This window comes from Neopsephotus bourkii, unplaced genomic scaffold, assembly GCF_033783945.1.
Source record: "Neopsephotus bourkii isolate Nb327-2 ecotype Australia unplaced genomic scaffold, CSIRO-AGI_Nbou_v1 NB_241, whole genome shotgun sequence".
NCBI lineage: Eukaryota > Metazoa > Chordata > Aves > Psittaciformes > Psittacidae > Neopsephotus > Neopsephotus bourkii.
The window spans coordinates 1-21,676 of record NW_026900751.1 but is presented as its reverse complement, the minus strand read 5'-3'; the positions used below and the strand labels follow the sequence as shown (position 1 = coordinate 21,676).

The following is a 21,676-nucleotide window of genomic DNA, read 5'->3' as shown; positions in this document are numbered from 1 at the left end:
GGTATGGGGTTATGGAGCTACACAGCCTCCATAGAGTCACAGGGGTCTCTATGGGGCCATAGGGATTGCATGGGGCAGGGAGGGCTCTATAGGGACCCTAGGGTCTCTATGGAGCATGGGGGGCTCTATAGGTCCAGGGCTATAGAGCCTCTATAGGGCAGGGGGGGGTCTCTATAGGGTCTGTGTCCCCCCCCAAGAAAGCGCCCTTGACACCTCCTTGCACCCCCAACTGGGGGCTCTTTATTCCCCCCCCCCATCATCGGCGTCGCCTCCGCACCAGGGTCCAACCATCAGGGGGGGCCGGGGGGGTCCCGCACTCCATTGCCTGGGGGGGGGAAGATGACATCATCAGCGTGACCCCTTTGGTGACGTCATCAGTGTGACCCCTTTGGTGACGTCATCAGCGTGACCCCTTTGGTGACATCATCAGTGTGACCCCTTTGGTGACGTCATCAGAGTGACCCCTTTGGTGACGTCATCAGTGTGACCCCTTTGGTGACGTCATCAGCGTGACCCCTTTGGTGACATCATCAGTGTGACCCCTTTGGTGACATCATCAGTGTGACCCCTTTGGTGACATCATCAGTGTGACCCCTTCGGTGACATCATCAGTGTGACCCCTTTGGTGACATCATCAGGGTGACCCCTTTGGTGACATCATCAGTGTGAGCCCTTTGGTGACATCATCAGTGTGACCCCTTTGGTGACGTCATCAGTGTGACCCCTTTGGTGACGTCATCAGTGTGAGCCCTTTGGTGACGTCATCAGTGTGACCCCTTTGGTGACATCATCAGTGTGACCCCTTTGGTGACATCATCAGTGTGACCCCTTTGGTGACATCATCACTGCCCCCCCATCCTAGGAGTGTGTCTCCAGTTTGATGATGTCATTACTGCCCTCCCCCCAATGGGGCACCCCCCTTCAATGACATCACCCATGCCCCCCCCAATGCCCCACCCCATTTGATGACATCATCAACCCCATACACAGCATAGGGAACCCATTCCCCCCATATATCTTGAGGTCCCCATAATGACATCATCAGCGCTCTCCCAATGACATCATCACCACAGGCCACACCCACCAATAGTGACCCCGCCCATTCTATGACATCATCACCCACCCCTACCTCTTCCTCCTCCTCACTGCTGGTCCCGGGGCTCTGAGGGGCGGGGTCGGGGGCGTGGCCAGAGGCGGGCTCGGGGGTGTGGCCAGGCCGCGCATTGGCCAGCGCGGAGGCGAGGGCGGGGCCACGCCGGGCCAGGGCCGCCAGCGCCTCCCCCACCCCCCCCACGTCGCCCTCCCGTACCCGCGTGAACAGAGACAGCAGCTCCCGGCTCACCTGCGGGGGGAATGGGATAGAATGGGGTGGAATGGGATGGAATGGGATAGAATGGGATAGAATGGGATAGAATGGGATAGAATGGGATGGAATGGGATAGAATGGGATAGAATGGGATAGAATGGGATAGAATGGGATAGAGTGGAATAGGGCTGGGATAGAATGGGATAGACTGTGATAGAATGGGATAGTGCTGGGATAGAATGGGGTAGACTGGGATAGAAGAGATTGGGACAGAATGGGATAGAGTGGGATAGGGCTGGGATAGACTGGGATAGCGCTGGGATAGACAGGGATAGTGCTGGGATAGAATGGAGTAGACTGGGATAGAATGGTGTAGAATGGGATGGACTGGGATAGGGCTAGGATAGACTGGGACAGAATGGGATAGAGTGGGATAGACCGGGATAGAATGGGATGGACTGGGATAGAACGGGATAGGGCTTAGACAGAATGGGACAGATTGGGATGGAACGAGATAGCACTGGGATAGACAAGGATAGCGCTGGGATAGAATGGGATAGGACCGGGATGCGACTGGTATAGACAGGGATAGAATGGGATAGCACTGGGATACACTGGGATCGGACTCAGATAGAATGGGATACACAGGCATAGGGCTGGAATAGACAGGGCTAGGGCTGGGATAGAACGAGATGCACTGGGATAGAACGGGATGCACAGGGATAGCACTGGGATAGAACGGGATGCACAGGGATAGCAATGGGATAGACTGGGATAGACAAGGATAGGTATGGGATAGACTGGGATAGAATGTGATAGGGCTGGGATACACTGAGATGGGACTAGCATAGGCAGGGATAGAGCTGGGATACAATGGGATATACTGGAAGGGCAGTGGGTGGGACTGGGATAGACTGGGAGGCATTGGAAGGGGCTATGAGGGAACTGGGAAGGACCTGAAATAGACTAGATGTGCACTGGAAAGGACTGGGATATACTGGGAAGGGAGTGAGATACATTGGAGGGACAGGCCTAGGGAATCATAGGGGGGAATTGGGATAGGATATACTTGCAAGAGCAGGGATACAATGAGAAGGGATGGAGACTGGGATACACTGGGAGGCGCTGGGATATACTGGGGTGGGACTGGGATATACTGTGAGAAAACTGGTTTATACTGGGAGGGGAATGGGAGCACTGCAGTGCATCACCAAGGGCCTGGGGATCCACCGGGCTGTACTGGGAGTGACTCAGGAAGGGCCTGAACGCTTCTTGTGAGGAACGGGAAGGCTACTGGTTATACTGGTTTATACTGGGAGGCTCTGGGGTGCACCAAGAAGGGATGGGGGGTGCTAAGAGAGGCCTGGGAGCACTAAAGGATGCTTGGAAGAGCCTGGGGGGGGGGATCTGAACTGTACTGGGGCAGCGGGGGAGGGGAACTGGGAGCCTCCTGGTCCATACTGGTCTGTACTGGTCCATACTGGGCTGTACCTGCTGCAAGCTGCCATCCTCCACAGCCGTGTCGAACTCATTGTCCATGACCTCGGCCAGGAAATCTTCCACCTCATCCTCGGCCAGTTCAGCTGGGGGGCAGAGGAAAGGGGGATACTGGGAGGGAGGCAGCCCCAGTGCCCTCCCAGTGCATCCCAGTTCTGCTCAGCCCCCTCCCAGTGCCCCCCAGTGCCTTCCCAGTCCGTCCCAGTGCCCTTCAACTCCCTTTCAGTTCACCCCACTCTATTCCAGTGCCCTCCCAGTCCATCCCAGTGCCCTTCATCCCTCTTCCACTGCCCCCAATGCCTCCCAGTCCATCCCAGTGCCCTCCATCCCTCTCCCAATGCCCTCCCAGTCCATCCCAGTGCCCTTCATCCCTCTTCCACTGCCCCAATGCCTCCCAGTCCATCCCAGTGCCCTTCATCCCTCTTCCACTGTCCCCAATGCCTCCCAGTCCATCCCAGCTCCCTTCATCCCTCTTTGTTGTGTTGTTTTTGTGTTGTTCTCCCATTGCCCCCGCCCCGCCCCCCCCCGCACTCACGGTTCTGGCTCAGGAACTCCAGCACCGCCCCCACCAACCACGCGGCCTTCTCGGGGCTCTGTGGGCCCCCGAAGCCCTGCGCCACGGCCAACTGCGGGGCACGGACACGGTCACCCGTGGGCCTTGGGGTCCCCAACCTCCCCCCCTCACCCCCGTTCTCCCCCGTTCCCCCCCGTTCCGCACCTGCAGCGCGGCCCAGCCGCTCAGCACCGCCCGCACACCGCGCTCCAGCAGCGCCCGCTCCTCCGCGCTGGGCGCCGCCATTGCGACGCCCCCGCAGGGCCCGCGGCCGAGCGCCGAGCGATCGATCGGGCGCCGAGCGAGGGAGCGCAAGCGCAGGAGAGGGGGCGAGACCAATGGAGCGCCGAATAATCGATCGCTGCGCCCAATCGAGCGCCGAGTGATCGATCGCGTCGCCGAAGGCCGCAGCGAGCCGACGCCGGGTGCCACAATCGAGCGCCGAGTGCCCGATCGAGGGGCGTGGCCAACGGCGGAGGCCTGAGAGGACTCCAGCTCCCGGCAGCCCCCCCGCGGCCGCGGTCACGTGACGCAGGTGCGCGGGAGGGGCGGGGGGAGGGAGGGGAGCGGGACGGTGGGGCTGGGGGGGGCGGGGGGGGGAAATGGGGGGTGATGGGGGCGCAGGGGTGGGGGGGTATGGGGGCTATAGGGGCTGCTATAGGGGATAAGGGCTCTACAGGGGCTGCTATAGGGGATAACAACGGCTCTATAGGGGCTATAAGGGATAACAACGGCTCTATAGGGGCTATAGGGGCTGGGGGGTGCGCGTCGGTTCTAAGGGGGTGTGGGGGCATGGGGGGGCTAGAGGAGATATGGGAGCTATAGGGGATGAGGGGGTGCACGGGGGCTATAGGACGTGGGGGGGGCTATAGGGGATGAGAGGGCACATGAGGGCTATAGGGGATATGGGGGGGTGGGAGAACATAGGGGCTTTAGGGGCTATTGGAGTATATAGGGGCTAATGGGGGGCCTATAGTGTGTAGGGCGCGTAAGGGTTATAGAGACAATTGGGGGTTTATATAAGGGGGCTATAGGGGGTGTGGGGCACACAGGGGCTATTGGGGGCAGGGTATAGAGCTATGGGGGGGTATATATATAGGTATATGTGTGTGTGTATGCATGTGTACATAAATAATGCCTAGAGGGTCTATAGGGCACCTATAGAACTGGGGGGGGGGGTTGCTTATTTAAGGCACCCATAGGTTCTATAGGGGGATCAACCCCCCCTTAACAACCCCTCTTTATCCCAACAGGTCCCCCCATGGGGGGGGGCTGACACCACCCCCACCTCCACTGACACCCCCAAAACACCATTGCGGACCCCCCCTCCCCCCAAACTCCCCTATAGCTCCATAGGGGGAACAACCCCCCCCATATTGAGGTCTATAGGAGCCAACCATGGCCACGGACTCGCCCCCCCCCAAAACCCCCCCATCCCCCCCAAAACGCTTCTTCCGCAAGAGCGTGGAGCTGCTGGAAGAGGACCGGGGCCCCCCCAGTGATGGAGGGGACCAAGAGCCCCGGGGGGGGGATCCCGGGGGTGGGGGGGTCCCGGGTAGGGAGGAGGTGGAGGAGGAGGCGGAGATGAAGGCGGTGGCGACGTCGCCGGGGGGGCGGTTCCTCAAGTTCGACATCGAGCTGGGCCGCGGCGCCTTCAAGAGCGTCTTCAAGGGCTTCGACACCGACACCTGGGTGGAGGTGGCCTGGTGCGAGCTGCAGGTGAGGGCCTGCATGGGGTAAGGGGGTAAAGGGGGGGGGGGTTTGGTTGTTGGGGTTGGGAGGTCATGGGGGAGGTGATGGTTGAGGTGTTAGGTTGAGCGTGAATGCGCTTGTGTAGGTAAGGAGGGGCCAAAGGCGGCGTGGACCCAATGGTTGAGGTCTTAGGTTGAGCATGAACCCCCCTTCTGATGACCCCAAAGTCATCATAGACTCAATGGTTGAGGTCTTAGATTGACCCTGAACCAACTTCCAAAGACCCCAAACTCATCATGGACACAATATTTGAGGTCTCAAATTGAGGTTGAACCCACTTGCAATGACATGGAGAGACCAAAGTCATCATAGACCCAATGGTTGAGGTCTCAGATTGAGGTTGAACCCACTTACAATGACATGGAGACCCCAAATTCATCATGGAGCCCATGGTTGAGGTCTCTCATTGAGGTTGAACTCAGTTACAATGACAAGGAGACCCCAAATTAATCATGGACCCCATGGTTGAGGTCTCAGATGGACCCTGAACCCCATTCCCAAGGCAAGGAGACCCCAATGAATCCCTGATGCTCCCAACTCCATCACCCCCATGTCGGAGGCACTGAGCCCCAGCCCACGAATCCCATCCCCTTCCTGCCCCCTCAATGCTCCATGGGGGACTCAACGGAGCTTCGAGGTGGGCCAAAGCTCACCCATTGCATTGGGGAGGGGGATGCTCCTTGCCTATGGGGTGGTTTGAGGTTGTGCCATGGCCTCCAGGACCGCAAGCTGACCAAGGTGGAGCAGCAGAGGTTCAAGGAAGAGGCTGAGATGCTCAAGGGGCTGCAGCACCCCAACATCGTCCGCTTCTACGACTCCTGGGAGTCCACGGTCAAGGGCAAGAAGTGCATTGTCCTGGTCACCGAGCTGATGACCTCGGGCACCCTCAAGACGTGAGTGATGGGGGGCATGGAATGGGGTGGGAAGGACCTGGACATCAATGGTTGAGGTCCTACATTGAGCCTGAACCCCTTTCCAAAGACAAGGATGCCCCAAGTTCATCATGGACCCAATGGTTGAGGTCTCAGATTGACCCTGAACCCCTTCCAAATAGAGGAGACCCCAAAACCATCATAGACCCAATGGTTGAGGTCCCACATTGAGCCTGAACCCCCTTCCAAAGGGAAGGAGACCCCAAAACCATCATAGACCCAATGGTTGAGGTCTCACATTGAGCCTGAACCCCCTTCCAAAGGGAAGGAGACCCCAAAACCATCATAGACCCAATGGTTGAGGTCTCACATTGACCCTGAACCCCCTTCCAAAGACAAGGATACCCCAAGTTCATCATGGACCCAATGGTTGAGGTCTCACATTGACCCTGAGCCCCTTCCAAAGACAAGGATACCCCAAGTTCATCATGGACCCAATGGTTGAGGTCTCAGATTGACCCTGAACCCAATTCCAAAGAGAAGGAGAGCCCAAAGTCATAGTGGACCCAATAGTTGAGGCCTCAAATGGAGCTTGAACCCCTTTCCAAAGACAAGGATACCCCAGGTTCATCATGGGGGCAATGGTTGAGGTCTCACATTGAGGTTGAACCCCTTCCAATGACAGGAGACCCCAAACATCATGCAATGTTGAGGTCCACATTGAGTGAACCTTAAGCAGGACCCAAAGTCATCATGGACCCCATGGTTGTGGTCTCACATTGAGCTTGAATCCAATTCCAAGGAGAAGGAGACCCCAAAACCATCATGGGGGCAATGCTTGAGGTCTCACATTGAGGTTGAACGCACTTACAATGCCATGGAGAGCCCAAACTCATCATGGACCCCATGGTTGAGGTCTCACATTGAGGTTGAACCCAGTTACAATGCCATGGAGAGCCCAAATTCATCATGGACCCCATGGTTGAGGTCTCCCATTGAGCCTGAACCCACTTCCAAGGAGAAGGAGACCCCAAAACCATCATGGGGGCAATGGCTGAGGTCTCACATTGAGCTTGAACCCACTTCCATAGACAAGGAGGCCTCACATTCATCCTGGACCCCATGGCTGAGGTCTCCCATTGAGCCTGAACCCAATTCCAAGGAGAAGGAGACCCCAAAGCCATCATGGGGGCAATGGCTGAGGTCTCCCATTGAGCCTGACCCCCTCCCAGGTACCTCAAGAGGTTCAAGGTGATGAAGCCCAAGGTGCTGCGGAGCTGGTGCCGGCAGATCCTGAAGGGGCTCCACTTCCTGCACACGCGGACCCCCCCCATCATCCACCGGGACCTCAAGTGTGACAACATCTTCATCACGGGCCCCACCGGCTCCGTCAAGATCGGGGACCTGGGGCTGGCCACGCTCATGAGGACCTCCTTTGCCAAGAGCGTCATTGGTGAGCCCCGGTGTGCCCAATGGTGATGGGGGGGGGGGGTGGTGGTGATGGTGGTGGTGGTGGTGGTGATGGTGGTGATGGTGGTGGTGGTGGTGGTCATGGTAATGATGCTGGTGTTGGTGATGGTGATGGTGCCGATGGTGATGGCGGTGGTGATGGTGATGGTGGTGATGGTGTTGGTGAAGGTGGTGGTGGTGGTGGTGATGGTGGTGGTGGTGGTGATGGTGTTGGTGCCGATGGTGATGGTGGTGGTGGTAATGGTGATGGTGGTGGCGATGGTGATGGTGGTGATGGTGGTGGTAGTGATGGTGGTGGTGTTGGTGATAGTGATGGTGGTGATGGTGGTGATGGCGGTGGTGATGGTGATGGTGGTGATGGTGATGGTGGTGGTGGTGACGTTGGTGGTAGTGGTGCTGGTGATTGTGGTGGTGGTGATGGCGGTGGTGTTGGGTTCCTGCCTCTCACCACCCCTATCCCATAGGGACCCCCGAGTTCATGGCCCCGGAGATGTATGAGGAGCGCTACGACGAGTCGGTGGACGTCTACGCCTTCGGGATGTGCATGCTGGAGATGGGCACCTCCGAGTATCCCTACTCCGAGTGCCAGAACGCGGCGCAGATCTACCGCAAAGTCACCAGCGTGGGTCGCCGGGGGGTGGTGGGGGGGGCATCCTCATGGTGGTGGCATCGTCATTGTGGTGGCATCGTCATGGTCGTGGTGGCATCGTGGTGGTGGTAGCGTCATGGTCACGGTAGCGTTACCATGGTGGCATCGTCGTTGCATTGGCGTTGGCATTGTACTGGTGTCATCTTGGTGTTGGTGTCATCGTGGTGGCATCATCGTGGTGGTGGTGGTGGCATCATGGTGGTGGCATCATCATGGTGGTGCCATCATCATTGTGATGGTATCTTCACTACCATAGCATCATCACGGTGGTGCCATCGTCGTTGTGGTGGCATCTTCACTACCATAGCATCATCACGGTGGTTCCATCATCATTGTGGGGGCATCTTCACCACCATAGCATCATCACGGTGGTGCCATCGTCATTGTGGTGGCATCCTCACCACCATAGCATCATCACAGTGGTCCCATCATCATTGTGGTGGCATCTTCACCACCATAGCATCATCACGGTGGTGCCATCGTCATTGTGGTGGCATCTTCACCACCATAGCATCATCACAGTGGTCCCATCGTCATTGTGGTGGCACCTTCACCACCATAGCATCATCATTATGGTTCCACCATCCTTGTGGTGGCATCTTCACCACCATAGCATCATCACGGTGGTGCCATCGTCATTGTGGTGGCATCTTCACCACCATAGCATCATCACAGTGGTGCCATCGTCATTGTGGTGGCATCTTCACCACCATAGCATCATCACGGTGGTGCCATCATCATTGTGGTGGCATCTTCACCACCATAGCATCATCACAGTGGTCCCATCATCATTGTGGTGGCATCTTCACCACCATAGCATCATCACTGTGGTCCCATCATCATTGTGGTGGCATCTTCACCACCATAGCATCATCACGGTGGTGCCATCGTCATTGTGGTGGCATCTTCACCACCATAGCATCATCACAGTGGTCCCATCATCATTGTGGTGGCATCTTCACCACCATAACATCATCACGAGGGTCCCATCATCATTGTGGTGGCATCTTCACCATCATAGCATCATCACTGTGGTCCCATCATCATTGTGGTGGCATCTTCACCACCATAGCATCATCACGGTGGTGCCATCGTCATTGTGGTGGCATCTTCACCACCATAGCATCATCACAGTGGTCCCATCATCATTGTGGTGGCATCTTCACCACCATAACATCATCACGAGGGTCCCATCATCATTGTGGTGGCATCTTCACCATCATAGCATCATCACTGTGGTCCCATCATCATTGTGGTGGCATCTTCACCACCATAGCATCATCACAGTGGTCCCATCATCATTGTGCCGGTGACATCATCCCCGCGGTGCCCCCATCCCGGTGCTGTCCCCACCGCACCGGTTCCCCCCCCACCACAGGGCATCAAACCAGCCAGCTTCTCCAAGGTGACCGACCCGGAGGTGCGGGACATCATCGAGGGCTGCATCCGGCAGAACAAGGCCGAGAGGTGGGCGATGACCCCCTCTCTATGAGGGTCCTTGGGTCCCCCGTTCCCATGGGGGTGCTGAGCGCACCCCGGCCCCCCCCAGGTTGTCCATCAGGGACCTGCTGAACCACGCGTTCTTCGCCGAGGACACGGGGCTGCGCGTGGAGCTGGCCGAGGAGGCGGTGGGGCCCGAGCCCTGCCTCGCGCTGCGCCTCTGGGTGGAGGACCCCAAGAAGCTCAAGGGCAAGCACAAGGACAACGAAGCCATCGAGTTCAGCTTCAACCTGGAGGCCGATGTCCCCGAGGAGGTGGCCTATGAGATGGTGAGGGGGGGATGGGGAACTCCGTGGGGCAAGGGAGAACATCAGTGGGGTTGGTGGCGTCAGGTTGGCTTCAGCCTCCCCTGAAGGTCCATAATGGTTGAGGTTGGTCCTTCAGGAGCTGGAACCTATTACAAAGCCAATGGCACCCATAAATACACCCATAAACCCTTCATTGGGAGCATCAACCTCATCTTGAACCCTTCTAAAGCCAATGGCACCCATAAATACACCCATAAACCCTTCAATGGGAGCATCAACCTCATCTGGGACCCTTCCAAAGCCAATGGCACCCATAAATACACCCATAAACCCTTCATTGGGGTCCTCAACCTCATCTGGGACCCTTCCAAAGCCAATGGCACCCATAAATACACCCATAAACCCTTCATTGGGGTCCTCAACCTCCCCTTGAACCCTTCCAGAGCCAATGGCACCCATAAATACACCCATAAACCCTTCATTGGGAGCCTCAACCTCATCTTGAACCCTTTCAGAGCCAATGGCACCCATAAATACACCCATAAACACTTCATTGGGAGCATCAACCTCATCTGGGACCCTTCCAAAGCCAATGGCACCCATAAATACACCCATAAACCCTTCATTGGGAGGCTCAACCTCATCTTGAACCCTTCCAAAGCCAATGGCACCCATAAATACACCCATAAACCCTTCATTGGGAGCCTCAACCCCATCTTGAACCCTCCCAAAGCCAATGGCACCCATAAATACACCCATAAACCCTTCATTGGGAGCCTCAACCTCATCTGGGACCCTTCCAAAGCCAATGGCACCCATAAATACACCCATAAACCCTTCATTGGGAGCCTCAACCCCATCTTGAACCCTTCCAAAGCCAATGGCACCCATAAATACACCCATAAACCCTTCATTGGGAGCATCAACCTCATCTGGGACCCTTCCAAAGCCAATGGCACCCATAAATACACCCATAAACCCTTCATTGGGAGCCTCAACCTCATCTTGAACCCTTCCAAAGCCAATGGCACCCATAAATACACCCATAAATCCTTCATTGGGAGCCTCAACCCCATCTTGAACCCTTCCAAAGCCAATGGCACCCATAAATACACCCATAAACCCTTCATTGGGAGCATCAACCTCATCTTGAACCCTTCCAGAGCCAATGGCACCCATAAATACACACATAAACCCTTCATTGGGAGCCTCAACCTCATCTTGAACCCTTCCAAAGCCAATGGCACCCATAAATACACCCATAAACCCTTCATTGGGGTCCTCAACCTCATCTGGGAACCTTCCAAAGCCAATGGCACCCATAAATACACCCATAAACCCTTCATTGGGGTCCTCAACCTCATCTTGAACCCTTCCAAAGCCAATGGCACCCATAAATACACCCATAAACCCTTCATTGGGAGCCTCAACCTCATCTGGGACCCTCCTAAAGCAAATGGCACCCATAAATACACCCATAAACCCTTCCTTGGGATCCTCAACCTCATCTTGAACCCTTCCAGAGCCAATGGCACCCATAAATACACCCATAAACCCTTCATTGGGAGCATCAACCTCATCTGGGACCCTTCCAAAGCCAATGGCACCCATAAATACACCCATAAACCCTTCATTGGGAGCCTCAACCTCATCTGGGACCCTTCCAAAGCCAATGGCACCCATAAATACACCCATAAACCCTTCATTGGGAGCATCAACCTCATCTGGGACCCTTCCAAAGCCAATGGCACCCATAAATACACCCATAAACCCTTCATTGGGAGCATCAACCTCATCTTGAACCCTTCCAGAGCCAATGGCACCCATAAATACACCCATAAACCCTTCATTGGGAGCCTCAACCTCATCTTGAACCCTTCCAGAGCCAATGGCACCCATAAATACACCCATAAACCCTTCATTGGGAGCATCAACCTCATCTGGGACCCTTCCATCCCAATGCCCCTCCCACCGCCCCCATCGGTTGCCGCTGTCCTTGGTGCTGAACCCCCTTTCCCATTGCTTCCCCTTGTACCAGGTGAAATCCGGCTTCTTCCATGAGAGCGACTCCAAGGCCGTGGCCAAATCCATCCGGGACCGCTTGGCCGTGGTGCGGAGGAGCCGGGAGCGGAAGCAGGCCGAGGGTCGGGGTCCCCCCGAGAGCGAGGACACCGAGGTGGATCAGCACGTACGGCAGCAGCTGCTGCGGCAGCACGGTGAGAGCCGCATGGGGTACGCCATGGACAGCCATTGGCCATCCCGTGGGATCCCCATTGGACACCCCATGGGATCCCCATTGGCCACACCATGGACAGCCATTGGACATCCCGTGGGATCCCCATTGCCCACACTATGGACAGCCATTGGACATCCCGTGGGATCCCCATTGCCCACACCATGGACATCCATTGGCCACCCTATGGGACCTCCATTGGCCATCCCGTGGGATCCCCATTGCCCACACTATGGACATCCATTGGACATCCCGTGGGATCCCCATTGCCCACACCATGGACATCCATTGGATATCCCGTGGGATCCCCATTGCCCACACCATGGACATCCATTGGACACCCCGTGGGATCCCCATTGCCCACACCATGGGATCCCCATTGGCCACCCTATGGGACCTCCATTGGCCATCCCGTGGGATCCCCATTGCCCACACTATGGACATCCATTGGACATCCCGTGGGATCCCCATTGGCCACACTATGCACATCCATTGGACATCCCGTGGGATCCCCATTGGCCACACCATGGACATCCATTGGACATCCCGTGGGATCCCCATTGGACACCCCATGGGATCCCCATTGCCCACACCATGGACATCCATTGGACATCCCATGGGATCCCCATTGCCCACACCATGGACAGCCATTGGACATCCCGTGGGATCCCCATTGCCCACACTATGGACATCCATTGGGCATCCCGTGGGATCCCCATTGCCCACACCATGGACATCCATTGGACATCCCATGGGATCCCCATTGCCCACACCATGGACATCCATTGGACATCCCGTGGGATCCCCATTGCCCACACCATGGACATCCATTGGCCATCCCATGGGATCCCCATTGACCACACCATGGACATCCATTGGACATCCCGTGGGATCCCCATTGGCCACACCATGGACAGCCATTGGACATCCCGTGGGATCCCCATTGGCCACACCATGGGATCCCCATTGGCCACACCATGGACATCCATTGGCCATCCCGTGGGATCCCCATTGACCACACCATGGACAGCCATTGGACATCCCGTGGGATCCCCATTGCCCACGCCATGGACATCCATTGGCCATCCCGTGGGATCACCATTGGCCACACCATGGGATCCCCATTGGCCACACCATGGACATCCATTGGACATCCCGTGGGATCCCCATTGGCCACACCATGGACATCCATTGGACATCCCGTGGGATCCCCATTGGCCACACCATGGACATCCATTGGACATCCCGTGGGATCCCCATTGCCCACACCATGGACAGCCATTGGACATCCCGTGGGATCCCCATTGGCCACCCCATGGGATCCCCATTGACCACCCTATGGGATCCCCATTGGCCATCCTATGGGACATCCATTGGCCATCCCATGGGATCCCCATTGCCCACACCATGGACAGCCATTGGACATCCCATGGGATCCCCATTGGCCACACTATGGACATCCATTGGCCATCCCGTGGGATCCCCATTGACCACACTATGGACATCCATTGGACATCCCATGGGATCCCCATTGGCCACACTATGGACATCCATTGGCCATCCCGTGGGATCCCCATTGGCCACACCATGGACAGCCATTGGACATCCCGTGGGATCCCCATTGGCCACACCATGGACATCCATTGGACATCCCGTGGGATCCCCATTGCCCACACCATGGGATCCCCATTGCCCACCCTATGGGATCCCCATTGGCCATCCTGTGGAACATCCATTGGACAACCCGTGGGATCCCCATTGACCACCTATGGGATCCCCATTGACCACCCTATGGGACATCCATTGTCCACCCGATGGAGCTCCCATTTCCCACCCTATGGGACCCCCATTGCCTACCCCATGGGACCCCTATTGCCCACCCCATGGGACCCCCATTGCCCACCCCATTGAGCCCCCATTACCCACCCCATTGGACCCCCATTGCCCATCCCATTGAGCCCCCATTGCCCACCCCATTGAGCCCCCATTGCCCACCCCACTGAGCCCCCATTGCCCACCCCATTGAGCCCCCATTGCCCACCCCACTGAACCCCCATTGCCCACCCCATTGAGCCCCCATTGCCCACCCCATTGAGCCCCCATTGCCCACCCCACTGAACCCCCATTGCCCACCCTATGGGCTCCCCATTGCCCAACCCATTGAGCCCCCATTGCCCACCCCATGGGACCCCCATTGCCCACCCCATTGGACCCCCATTGCCCACCCCATTGAACCCCCATTGCCCACCCCATTGAGCCCCCATTGCCCACCCCATGCCTGGTGGTCTCCCATCACCGCTCACCCCTTGGCTGCCCCTCAGCAGCCGAGGGGCTCTCGGACACCGGACCCATGGCAGATGCCACCAGCAGCCGTGGTCCCCTTGGGTGCTACCAACCAGGCCCCCCCCAAGATGGGGCACCCCCTCCTTGCGCCCCCCACGTCCCATTGCAGGTGGGTCCCGGTTGCGCCGGCGCCGTGGGGTGGGGACAAGGGGGTCAGGTCCCATTGCCCTGCTTTGCCCCATAGGTGGAGGGGACATCGATGGACGTCACCGGAGGTGCCACCGTGGTGGGGCTGGAGCCCCCCACTGGGGACGGGGAACTGGGGGTGACGCGGAGCTGGGGGATGGCACCCATGGGGGTGGCACGGCCACAACCGGCACCGGGGGCACCAGGGCCTGGGATGGCACCTGCAGGTATTGGAATGGCAGCATTGGGTACTGGGGTGCTGCCATTGGGTACTGGGATGCCACCACCAGGTACCGGGATGCCACCATTGGGTACTGGGGTGCCACCATTGGGTACCACGATGCCACCATCAGGTACCACGATGCCACCAGGTACCGGGATGCCACCAGCCCCAGTGATGCCACCAGGTACCGGGATGCCACCATTGGGTACCGGGATGCCACCATTGGGTACTGGGATGCCACCAGCCCCAGTGATGCCACCAGGTACCGGGATGCCACCATCAGGTACCGGGATGCCACCATTGGGTACTGGGATGCCATCAGCCCCAGGGATGCCACCAGCTACCGGGATGCCATCATTGGGTACCGGGATGCCACCATCAGGTACCGGGATGCCACCAGCCCCAGGGATGCCACCATTGGGTACCGGGATGCCACCATCAGGTACCACGATGCCACCACCAGGTACTGGGATGCCGCCATTGGGTACTGGGATGCCACCAGCCCCAGGGATGCCACCAGTTACTGGGATGCCACCATTGGGTACCACTATGCCACCATCAGGTACCGGGATGCCACCAGTTACTGGGATGCCACCATCGGGTACCACGATGCCATCAGCCCCAGGGTTGCCACCAGCCCTGGGGATGCCAGCACCAAGTGGGAAGCCACCAGGCCAAGGTGGTCCAGAGATGCCACCAACGATGGGGATGGCACCGGCTCTACCTGGAATGCCACCAGCATCCATTGGGATGCCACCAGGGCCAGGGATGCCACCAGCGATGGGGATGGGACCAGCCCAAGTGATGCCGCCACCCATGGAGATGCCAGCCCCTATTGGGATGCCAGCACCCATTGGGATACCCCCATCCCAAGGGATGCCACCAGCCCCAGGGATGCCACCAACCATGGAGATGCCGTCTGCCGTTGGGATGCCACCTTCCTCAGCCATGCCGCCGTCCATTGGGATGCCACCGGGTCCAGGGATGCCACCTCCATCTGGGGTGCCACCAACCATGGAGATGCCCCCATCCATAGGGATTCCACCACCTATGGAGATGGCTCCAACCATGGAGATGCCACCACCTCAAGGGGTGCCACCACCCATAGGGATGCCCCCATCCACAGGGATCCCCCCATCCACAGGGATGCCCCCAACCATGGAGATGCCCCCATCCATAGGGATGCCTCCATCCATAGGGATGCCCCAATCCATAGGGATGCCCCCAACCATGGAGATGCCCCCATCCATAGGGATGCCCCAATCCATAGGGATCCCCCCATCCACAGGGATGCCCCCAACCATGGAGATGCCCCCACCCATGGAGATGCCCCCATCCATAGGGATGCCCCCATCCACAGGGATAGCCCCACCCATGGAGATGCCCCCATCCATAGGGATGCCCCCATCCATAGGGATGCCCCCATCCACAGGGATGCCCCCAACCATGGAGATGCCCCCACCCATGGAGATGCCCCCATCCACAGGGATGCCCCCACCTCCATCCCTCATCCCACCCCCCATAGAGATCCCCCCCCCCCCCCACCCCCCACCTCCACCCCCCTCCCACCCCCCCCCGACCCCCCCTGGCCCCCCCGGACCCCTCCCCCTCCCTGCGCACCCCCGAGGCCTCCCCCACCCCCCCGGACACCGGTGGCCGTGGGGACCGATGGCGCCAGCGCCGCGCTTCCTGCCCGCGGCCCCGCTTCCAGCTCACGGCGCTCCAGGTCAGTGTGGGGCAGGGACAGGGGGGGGTGCGCCCCATAGCCCCCTATGGGGCAGGGTTAGGGGGGGGGGGGGGATGGACACCCCATAAGTGACCTCCACGCAGGTCTCCTCACCGGGGGACAACACCGTCGAGTGCCAACTGGAGACCCACGACTGCAAGATGGTGACCTTCAAGTTCGACGCCGATGGGGACGCCCCTGAGGACATCGCTTCTTATATGGTGACCCCCCCAAACCCTGCACCCCAAAACACCCCAAAACACCCCAAAACACCCCCCCAATCCCATCCCCCACCCCAATATTTAACCCCCCCCCCCCCCATGAAGGTTGAGGACAACTTCGTGTTGGAGGCCGAAAGGGAGAAGTTTGTGGAGGAGCTCAAGGGCATCGTGGCGCGGGCGCGGGGGGTCCTCGGTGCCCCCCATGGGGACCCCCAGGTACCCCCTATCCCCCCTATTTCAATGTCCCATTTGGGTCATCCCATCCCATCCCCCCCTCCTCCATCCATTGACCAACCCCAATGGGGTCTCCCCATAGGTTGGAGCGATGGAGCCGGTGGTGAGTGGTGAGTGATGGGGAAGGGGGGGGTATGGGGGTGGCAATGGGGGGACCCCAAATCTGAGCACTCCCCCCTCTTCATTGACAATAGAAGGGGCCCCCCAATCGTCCCCCGTGGGTCGCTGGAGGTTCTGCATCAATCAAACCATCAGGAACCGGGAGGCCACCGGTGGGTGAAGGGACATGGGGGGGATTGGGGTCCCCAACCCTACAATGACATCAATGGGGTTGGGACGTTGGGGTCCTCAACCCTACAATGACATCAATGGGGTTGGGGCACTGGGGTCCTCAACCCTACAATGACATCAATGGGGTCGGGATGTTGGGGTCCCCAAACCTACAATGACATCAATGGGGTTGGGATGTTGGGGTCCTCAACCCTACAATGACATCAATGGGGTTGGGATATTGGGGTCCTCAACCCTACAATGACATCAATGGGGTTGGGATGTTGGGGTCCTCAACCCTACAATGACATCAATGGGGTCGGGATGTTGGGGTCCCCAAACCTACAATGACATCAATGGGGTTGGGACATTGGGGTCCTCAACCCTACAATGACATCAATGGGGTCGGGGCGTTGGGATCCTCAACCCTACAATGACATCAATGGGGTTGGGATAATGGGGTCCCCAACCCTACAATGACATCAATGGGGTCGGGACACTGGGGTCCTCAACCCTACAATAACATCAATGGGGTTGGGATAATGGGGTCCTCAACCCTACAATGACATCAATGGGGTTGGGACATTGGGGTCCCCATCCCACAATGGGGTTGGGACATTGGGTTGGGTTGGTTGGGTCCCCAACCCTACAATGACATCAATGGGGTTGGACTCGACCTGGGGTCACCCCTACAATGACATCAATGGGGTTGGTGGGTTTTGGGTGGACGTTGGGGTCCCCAACCCTACAATGACATCAATGGGGTTGGGGCGTTGGGGTCCCCAACCCTACAATGACATCAATGGGGTTGGGGCGTTGGGGTCCTCAACCCTACAATGACATCAATGGGATCGGGACGTTGGGGTCCCCAACCCTACAATGACATCAATGGGGTCGGGACATTGGGATCCTCAACCCTACAATGACATCAATGGGGTTGGGACGTTGGGGTCCCCAACCCTACAATGACATCAATGGGGTTGGGGCGTTGGGGTCCCCAACCCTACAATGACATCAATGGGGTTGGGGCGTTGGGGTCCCCAACCCTACAATGACATCAATGGGGTTGGGACATTGGGGTCCCCAACCCTACAATGACATCAATGGGGTTGGGACGTTGGGGTCCCCAACCCTACAATGACATCAATGGGGTTGGGACATTGGGGTCCCCATCCCACAATGGGGTTGGGACGTTGGGGTCCCCAACCCTACAATGACATCAATGGGGTTGGGACATTGGGGTCCCCATCCCACAATGGGTTTGGGGTCCCCCCACTGCAGGTCCTGGGGGTCCCGCAGCCCCTCGCCGAGCCCTGGGCACCTCAGACCTTGGTGGCCCTCAAGCAGCAGCAATGGGGCCGGATGGCGCAGGGCTCCCCACGCCCCATAGCCCAGAGGCCGCCGGCCCCATAGACCATGGGCTCGGTGGCCCTCGAGGCCTTGGGGTACCCCAAGAGGAGGAGGACCCCGAAGGCCTGGAGCTCGGTGCCCCCCAAGGCCCCAGTGCTGGGGAGCCCATGGGGCACTGGGAGCAGGGGGGCAGCGAGGCCGAAGCCGGGGACCCCCAGCACCAGGAGCCGGATGGGACCCATGGGGAGGAGGAGGCCGGACCCATAGGACCGGAGGTGATCGGGGCCAGGCCCCCAGTAATGGATGTGCCCCATGGGATGGGGGTGGTCAGTGCTGAACCCCAACCCCTTGGGGTCCCCCATAGACCCCCATGGACCTGGTGCCCCCCGAGTCCCAGAGCACCCCAACCCCTTGGGGTCCCCCCATGGACGCGGTGCCCCCCAAGGCCCAGAGGACCCCAACCCCTTGCTGCTCCCCATGGACCCGGTGCCCCCCAGCTCCCATCACACCCCAACCCCTTGGGGTCCCCCCATAGCCCCCCATGGACCCGGAGCCCCCCAGCCCCCATCACACCCCAACCCCTTGGTGCCCCCCATGGACCCGGTGCCCCCCAGCTCCCAGCGCACCCCAACCCCTTGGTGCCCCCCATGGACCCGGTGCCCCCCAGCCCCCATCACACCCCAACCCCTCCCTGTCCCCCCATAGCCCCCATGGACCCCGGACCCCCAGCTCCCATCACACCCCAACCCCTTGGTGCCCCCCCATGGACCCGGTCCCCAGCTCCCATTGCACCCCAACCCCTCCCTGTCCCCCATAGCCCCCCGTGGACCCGGGCCCCCAACCCCGCCCTGTCCCCCATCCCCCATGGACCCGGTGCACCCCAACCCCTCCCTGTCCCCCCATAGCCCCCCATGGACCCGGCGCACCCCAACCCCTCCCTGTCCCCCCATAGCCCCCCATGGACCCGGCGCACCCCAACCCCTCCCTGTCCCCCCATAGCCCCCCATCTCTGCGGGAGCCCAGGCTCCATCGCACCCCAACCCCTCCCTGTCCCCCATAGCCCCCCATGTACCCGGTGCCCTCCAGCTCCCATCGCACCCCAACCCCTCCCTGTCCCCCCATAGCCCCCCATGGACCCGGCGCACCCCAACCCCTCCCTGTCCCCCATAGCCCCCCATGGACCCAGAGCCCAACCCCTCCCTGTCCCCCCATAGCCCCCCAGCTCCCATCGCACCCCAACCCCTCCCTGTCCCCCCATAGCCCCCCATGGACCCGGTGCCCCCCAACCCCTCCCTGTCCCCCATAGCCCCCCAGGGACCCGGAGCCCCCCCCCGCCCGCGCTCCCTTCCCCCTCGGCTTCAGCTGCCCCCGCCTCAAGAGCCCCGTGCCCAGGAGGGGCTGGAGCCGCCGCATCAAGAGCTGGGCCCGGCGCCTGCGCCAGCCCCCCCCCGCCGGGAGCCCCCCCCGCGCAGGTACCGCCCCCCCCCCCCCGGGAACACATTGGGGACACCCCTTTGGGACCCCCCCTTTGGGACCCCCCCTTTGGGAACCCCCCTTTGGGAACCCCCCATTGTGACCCCCTCATTGTGACCCCCCCTTTGGGACCCCCTCATTGTGACCCCCTCATTGTGACCCCCATTGTGAACCCCCCATTGGGACCCCCCCTTTGGGAACCCCCCTTTGGGAACCCCCCTTTGGGAACCCCCCATTGTGACCCCCTCATTGGGACCCCCCCTTTGGGAACCCCCCTTTGGGACCCCCCCCTTTGGGACCCCCCCATTGTGACCCTCATTGTGACCCCTCCATTGGGACCCCCCATTTGTGACACCCCCATTGTAATCCCCATTGTGACTCCCCCATTGTGAACACCTCATTGTGACCCCCTCATTCGGACCCCCCTTTGTGACACCCCCATTTTGATCCCTCCATTGTGACCCCCCCATTGGGACCCCCCCATTGTGACACCCCCAATGTGATCCCCATTGTGACCCCTCCATTGGGACCCCCCCTTTGTGACACCCCCATTATGATCCCCATTGTAATCCCCATTGTCAACCCCCAATTGCGATGCCCCAATTGTGACCCCCATTTTGACCCCCCCATTGTCACCCCCCCTTATGAACCCCCCCATTGTAACCCCCATTGTAACCCCCCATTCGTGACCACCCATCAAAGACCCCCTTCTGACCCCCCATTGTAACCCCCCTTTGTGACCCCCCCATTCTAACCCCCCCATCAGAGACCCCTTTGTAACCCCCCCATTTGTGATCCCTCAGCAGACCCCCTTGTGACCCCCCCATTGCGACCCCCCCTCATTACACTCCCTTTGTGACCCCCATTTGTGACCCCCCTTTGTGACCCCCCCCGACCCACAGAGGAGCAGCAGGATCTTGGGGACCACTCTGGGCCAGGTCATTGCCAGGTGGGTGTTTGGGGGGTGCATGATGGGGCCCTTTACCCCCCACCACCCCTATACCCCCCCATCACCCCTATACCCTATCTTCCCTATATCCCCATCACCCCTATACCCCCCCATCACCCCTATATCCTATCACCCCTATAACCCTATCACTCCTCTATGCCCCCATCACCCCTGTCCCCCCATCACCCCTATACCCCCCATCACCCCTATATCCCTATCCCCCCATTACCCCATCACCCCACATCCCCCCTATCTCCCCCCCAGCCACCGCACCCCGAATCCGCCCCCCCCCAAAGTGAAGGCGAATGGGGAGATCCCAGCTCCGAAAGCGAAAGCGGGGGGGGCACGGGGGGCACCCCCCACCCCCCCGGGGCCCCCCCGCGCCCCCCCGGGTCCCCCTCGTCCCCCATGAGCAGCGATGGGGACACGGACCCCGAGGACCGGGACCTGCGCCTGGAGCTGCGGCGCCTGCGGGAGAAGTGAGGAGGGGCAAGGGGGACAATGGGGGGCAATGGGGGAATGGGGGTAATGGGGGGTAATGGGGCAATGGGGGGAATGGGGTAATGGGGTAATGGGGCAATGGGGGACAATGGGGGGCAATGGGGTAATGGGGGGAATGGGGGTTATGGGGGTAATGGGGGGTAATGGGGGGTAATGGGGGACAATGGGGGGCAATGGGGG

General features: G+C 59.4%; 2 protein-coding genes across 2 annotated transcripts; one reads left to right on the top strand and one right to left on the bottom strand.

Moving 5' to 3' along the window:
• Positions 1–214: 214 nt before the first annotated feature.
• LOC133208126 (pre-rRNA-processing protein TSR2 homolog) lies at positions 215–3,647 on the bottom strand. Its single transcript, XM_061345777.1, has 5 exons — positions 3,522–3,647; positions 3,339–3,429; positions 2,798–2,889; positions 1,130–1,342; positions 215–325 (listed from the first exon to the last, which is right to left on the bottom strand). Exons 1-5 carry the CDS (start codon positions 3,600–3,602, stop codon positions 257–259), a joined length of 546 nt encoding a protein of 181 aa, XP_061201761.1. The 5' UTR covers positions 3,603–3,647; the 3' UTR covers positions 215–256.
• A 1,070-nt stretch (positions 3,648–4,717) lies between these two features.
• On the top strand, positions 4,718–21,474 carry LOC133208125 (serine/threonine-protein kinase WNK3-like; the record flags this gene model as incomplete). Its single annotated transcript, XM_061345776.1, has 19 exons — positions 4,718–5,075; positions 5,829–6,001; positions 7,213–7,433; positions 7,915–8,072; positions 9,478–9,566; positions 9,649–9,868; positions 11,886–12,063; positions 14,405–14,532; positions 14,608–14,810; positions 14,903–15,864; positions 16,335–16,498; positions 16,603–16,719; positions 16,825–16,935; positions 17,036–17,063; positions 17,148–17,225; positions 18,523–18,869; positions 19,880–20,045; positions 20,949–20,995; positions 21,260–21,474. Coding segments are annotated over exons 1-19 (3,926 nt in total), but the record flags the coding sequence as incomplete, so codon positions are not given.
• Positions 21,475–21,676: the final 202 nt, after the last annotated feature.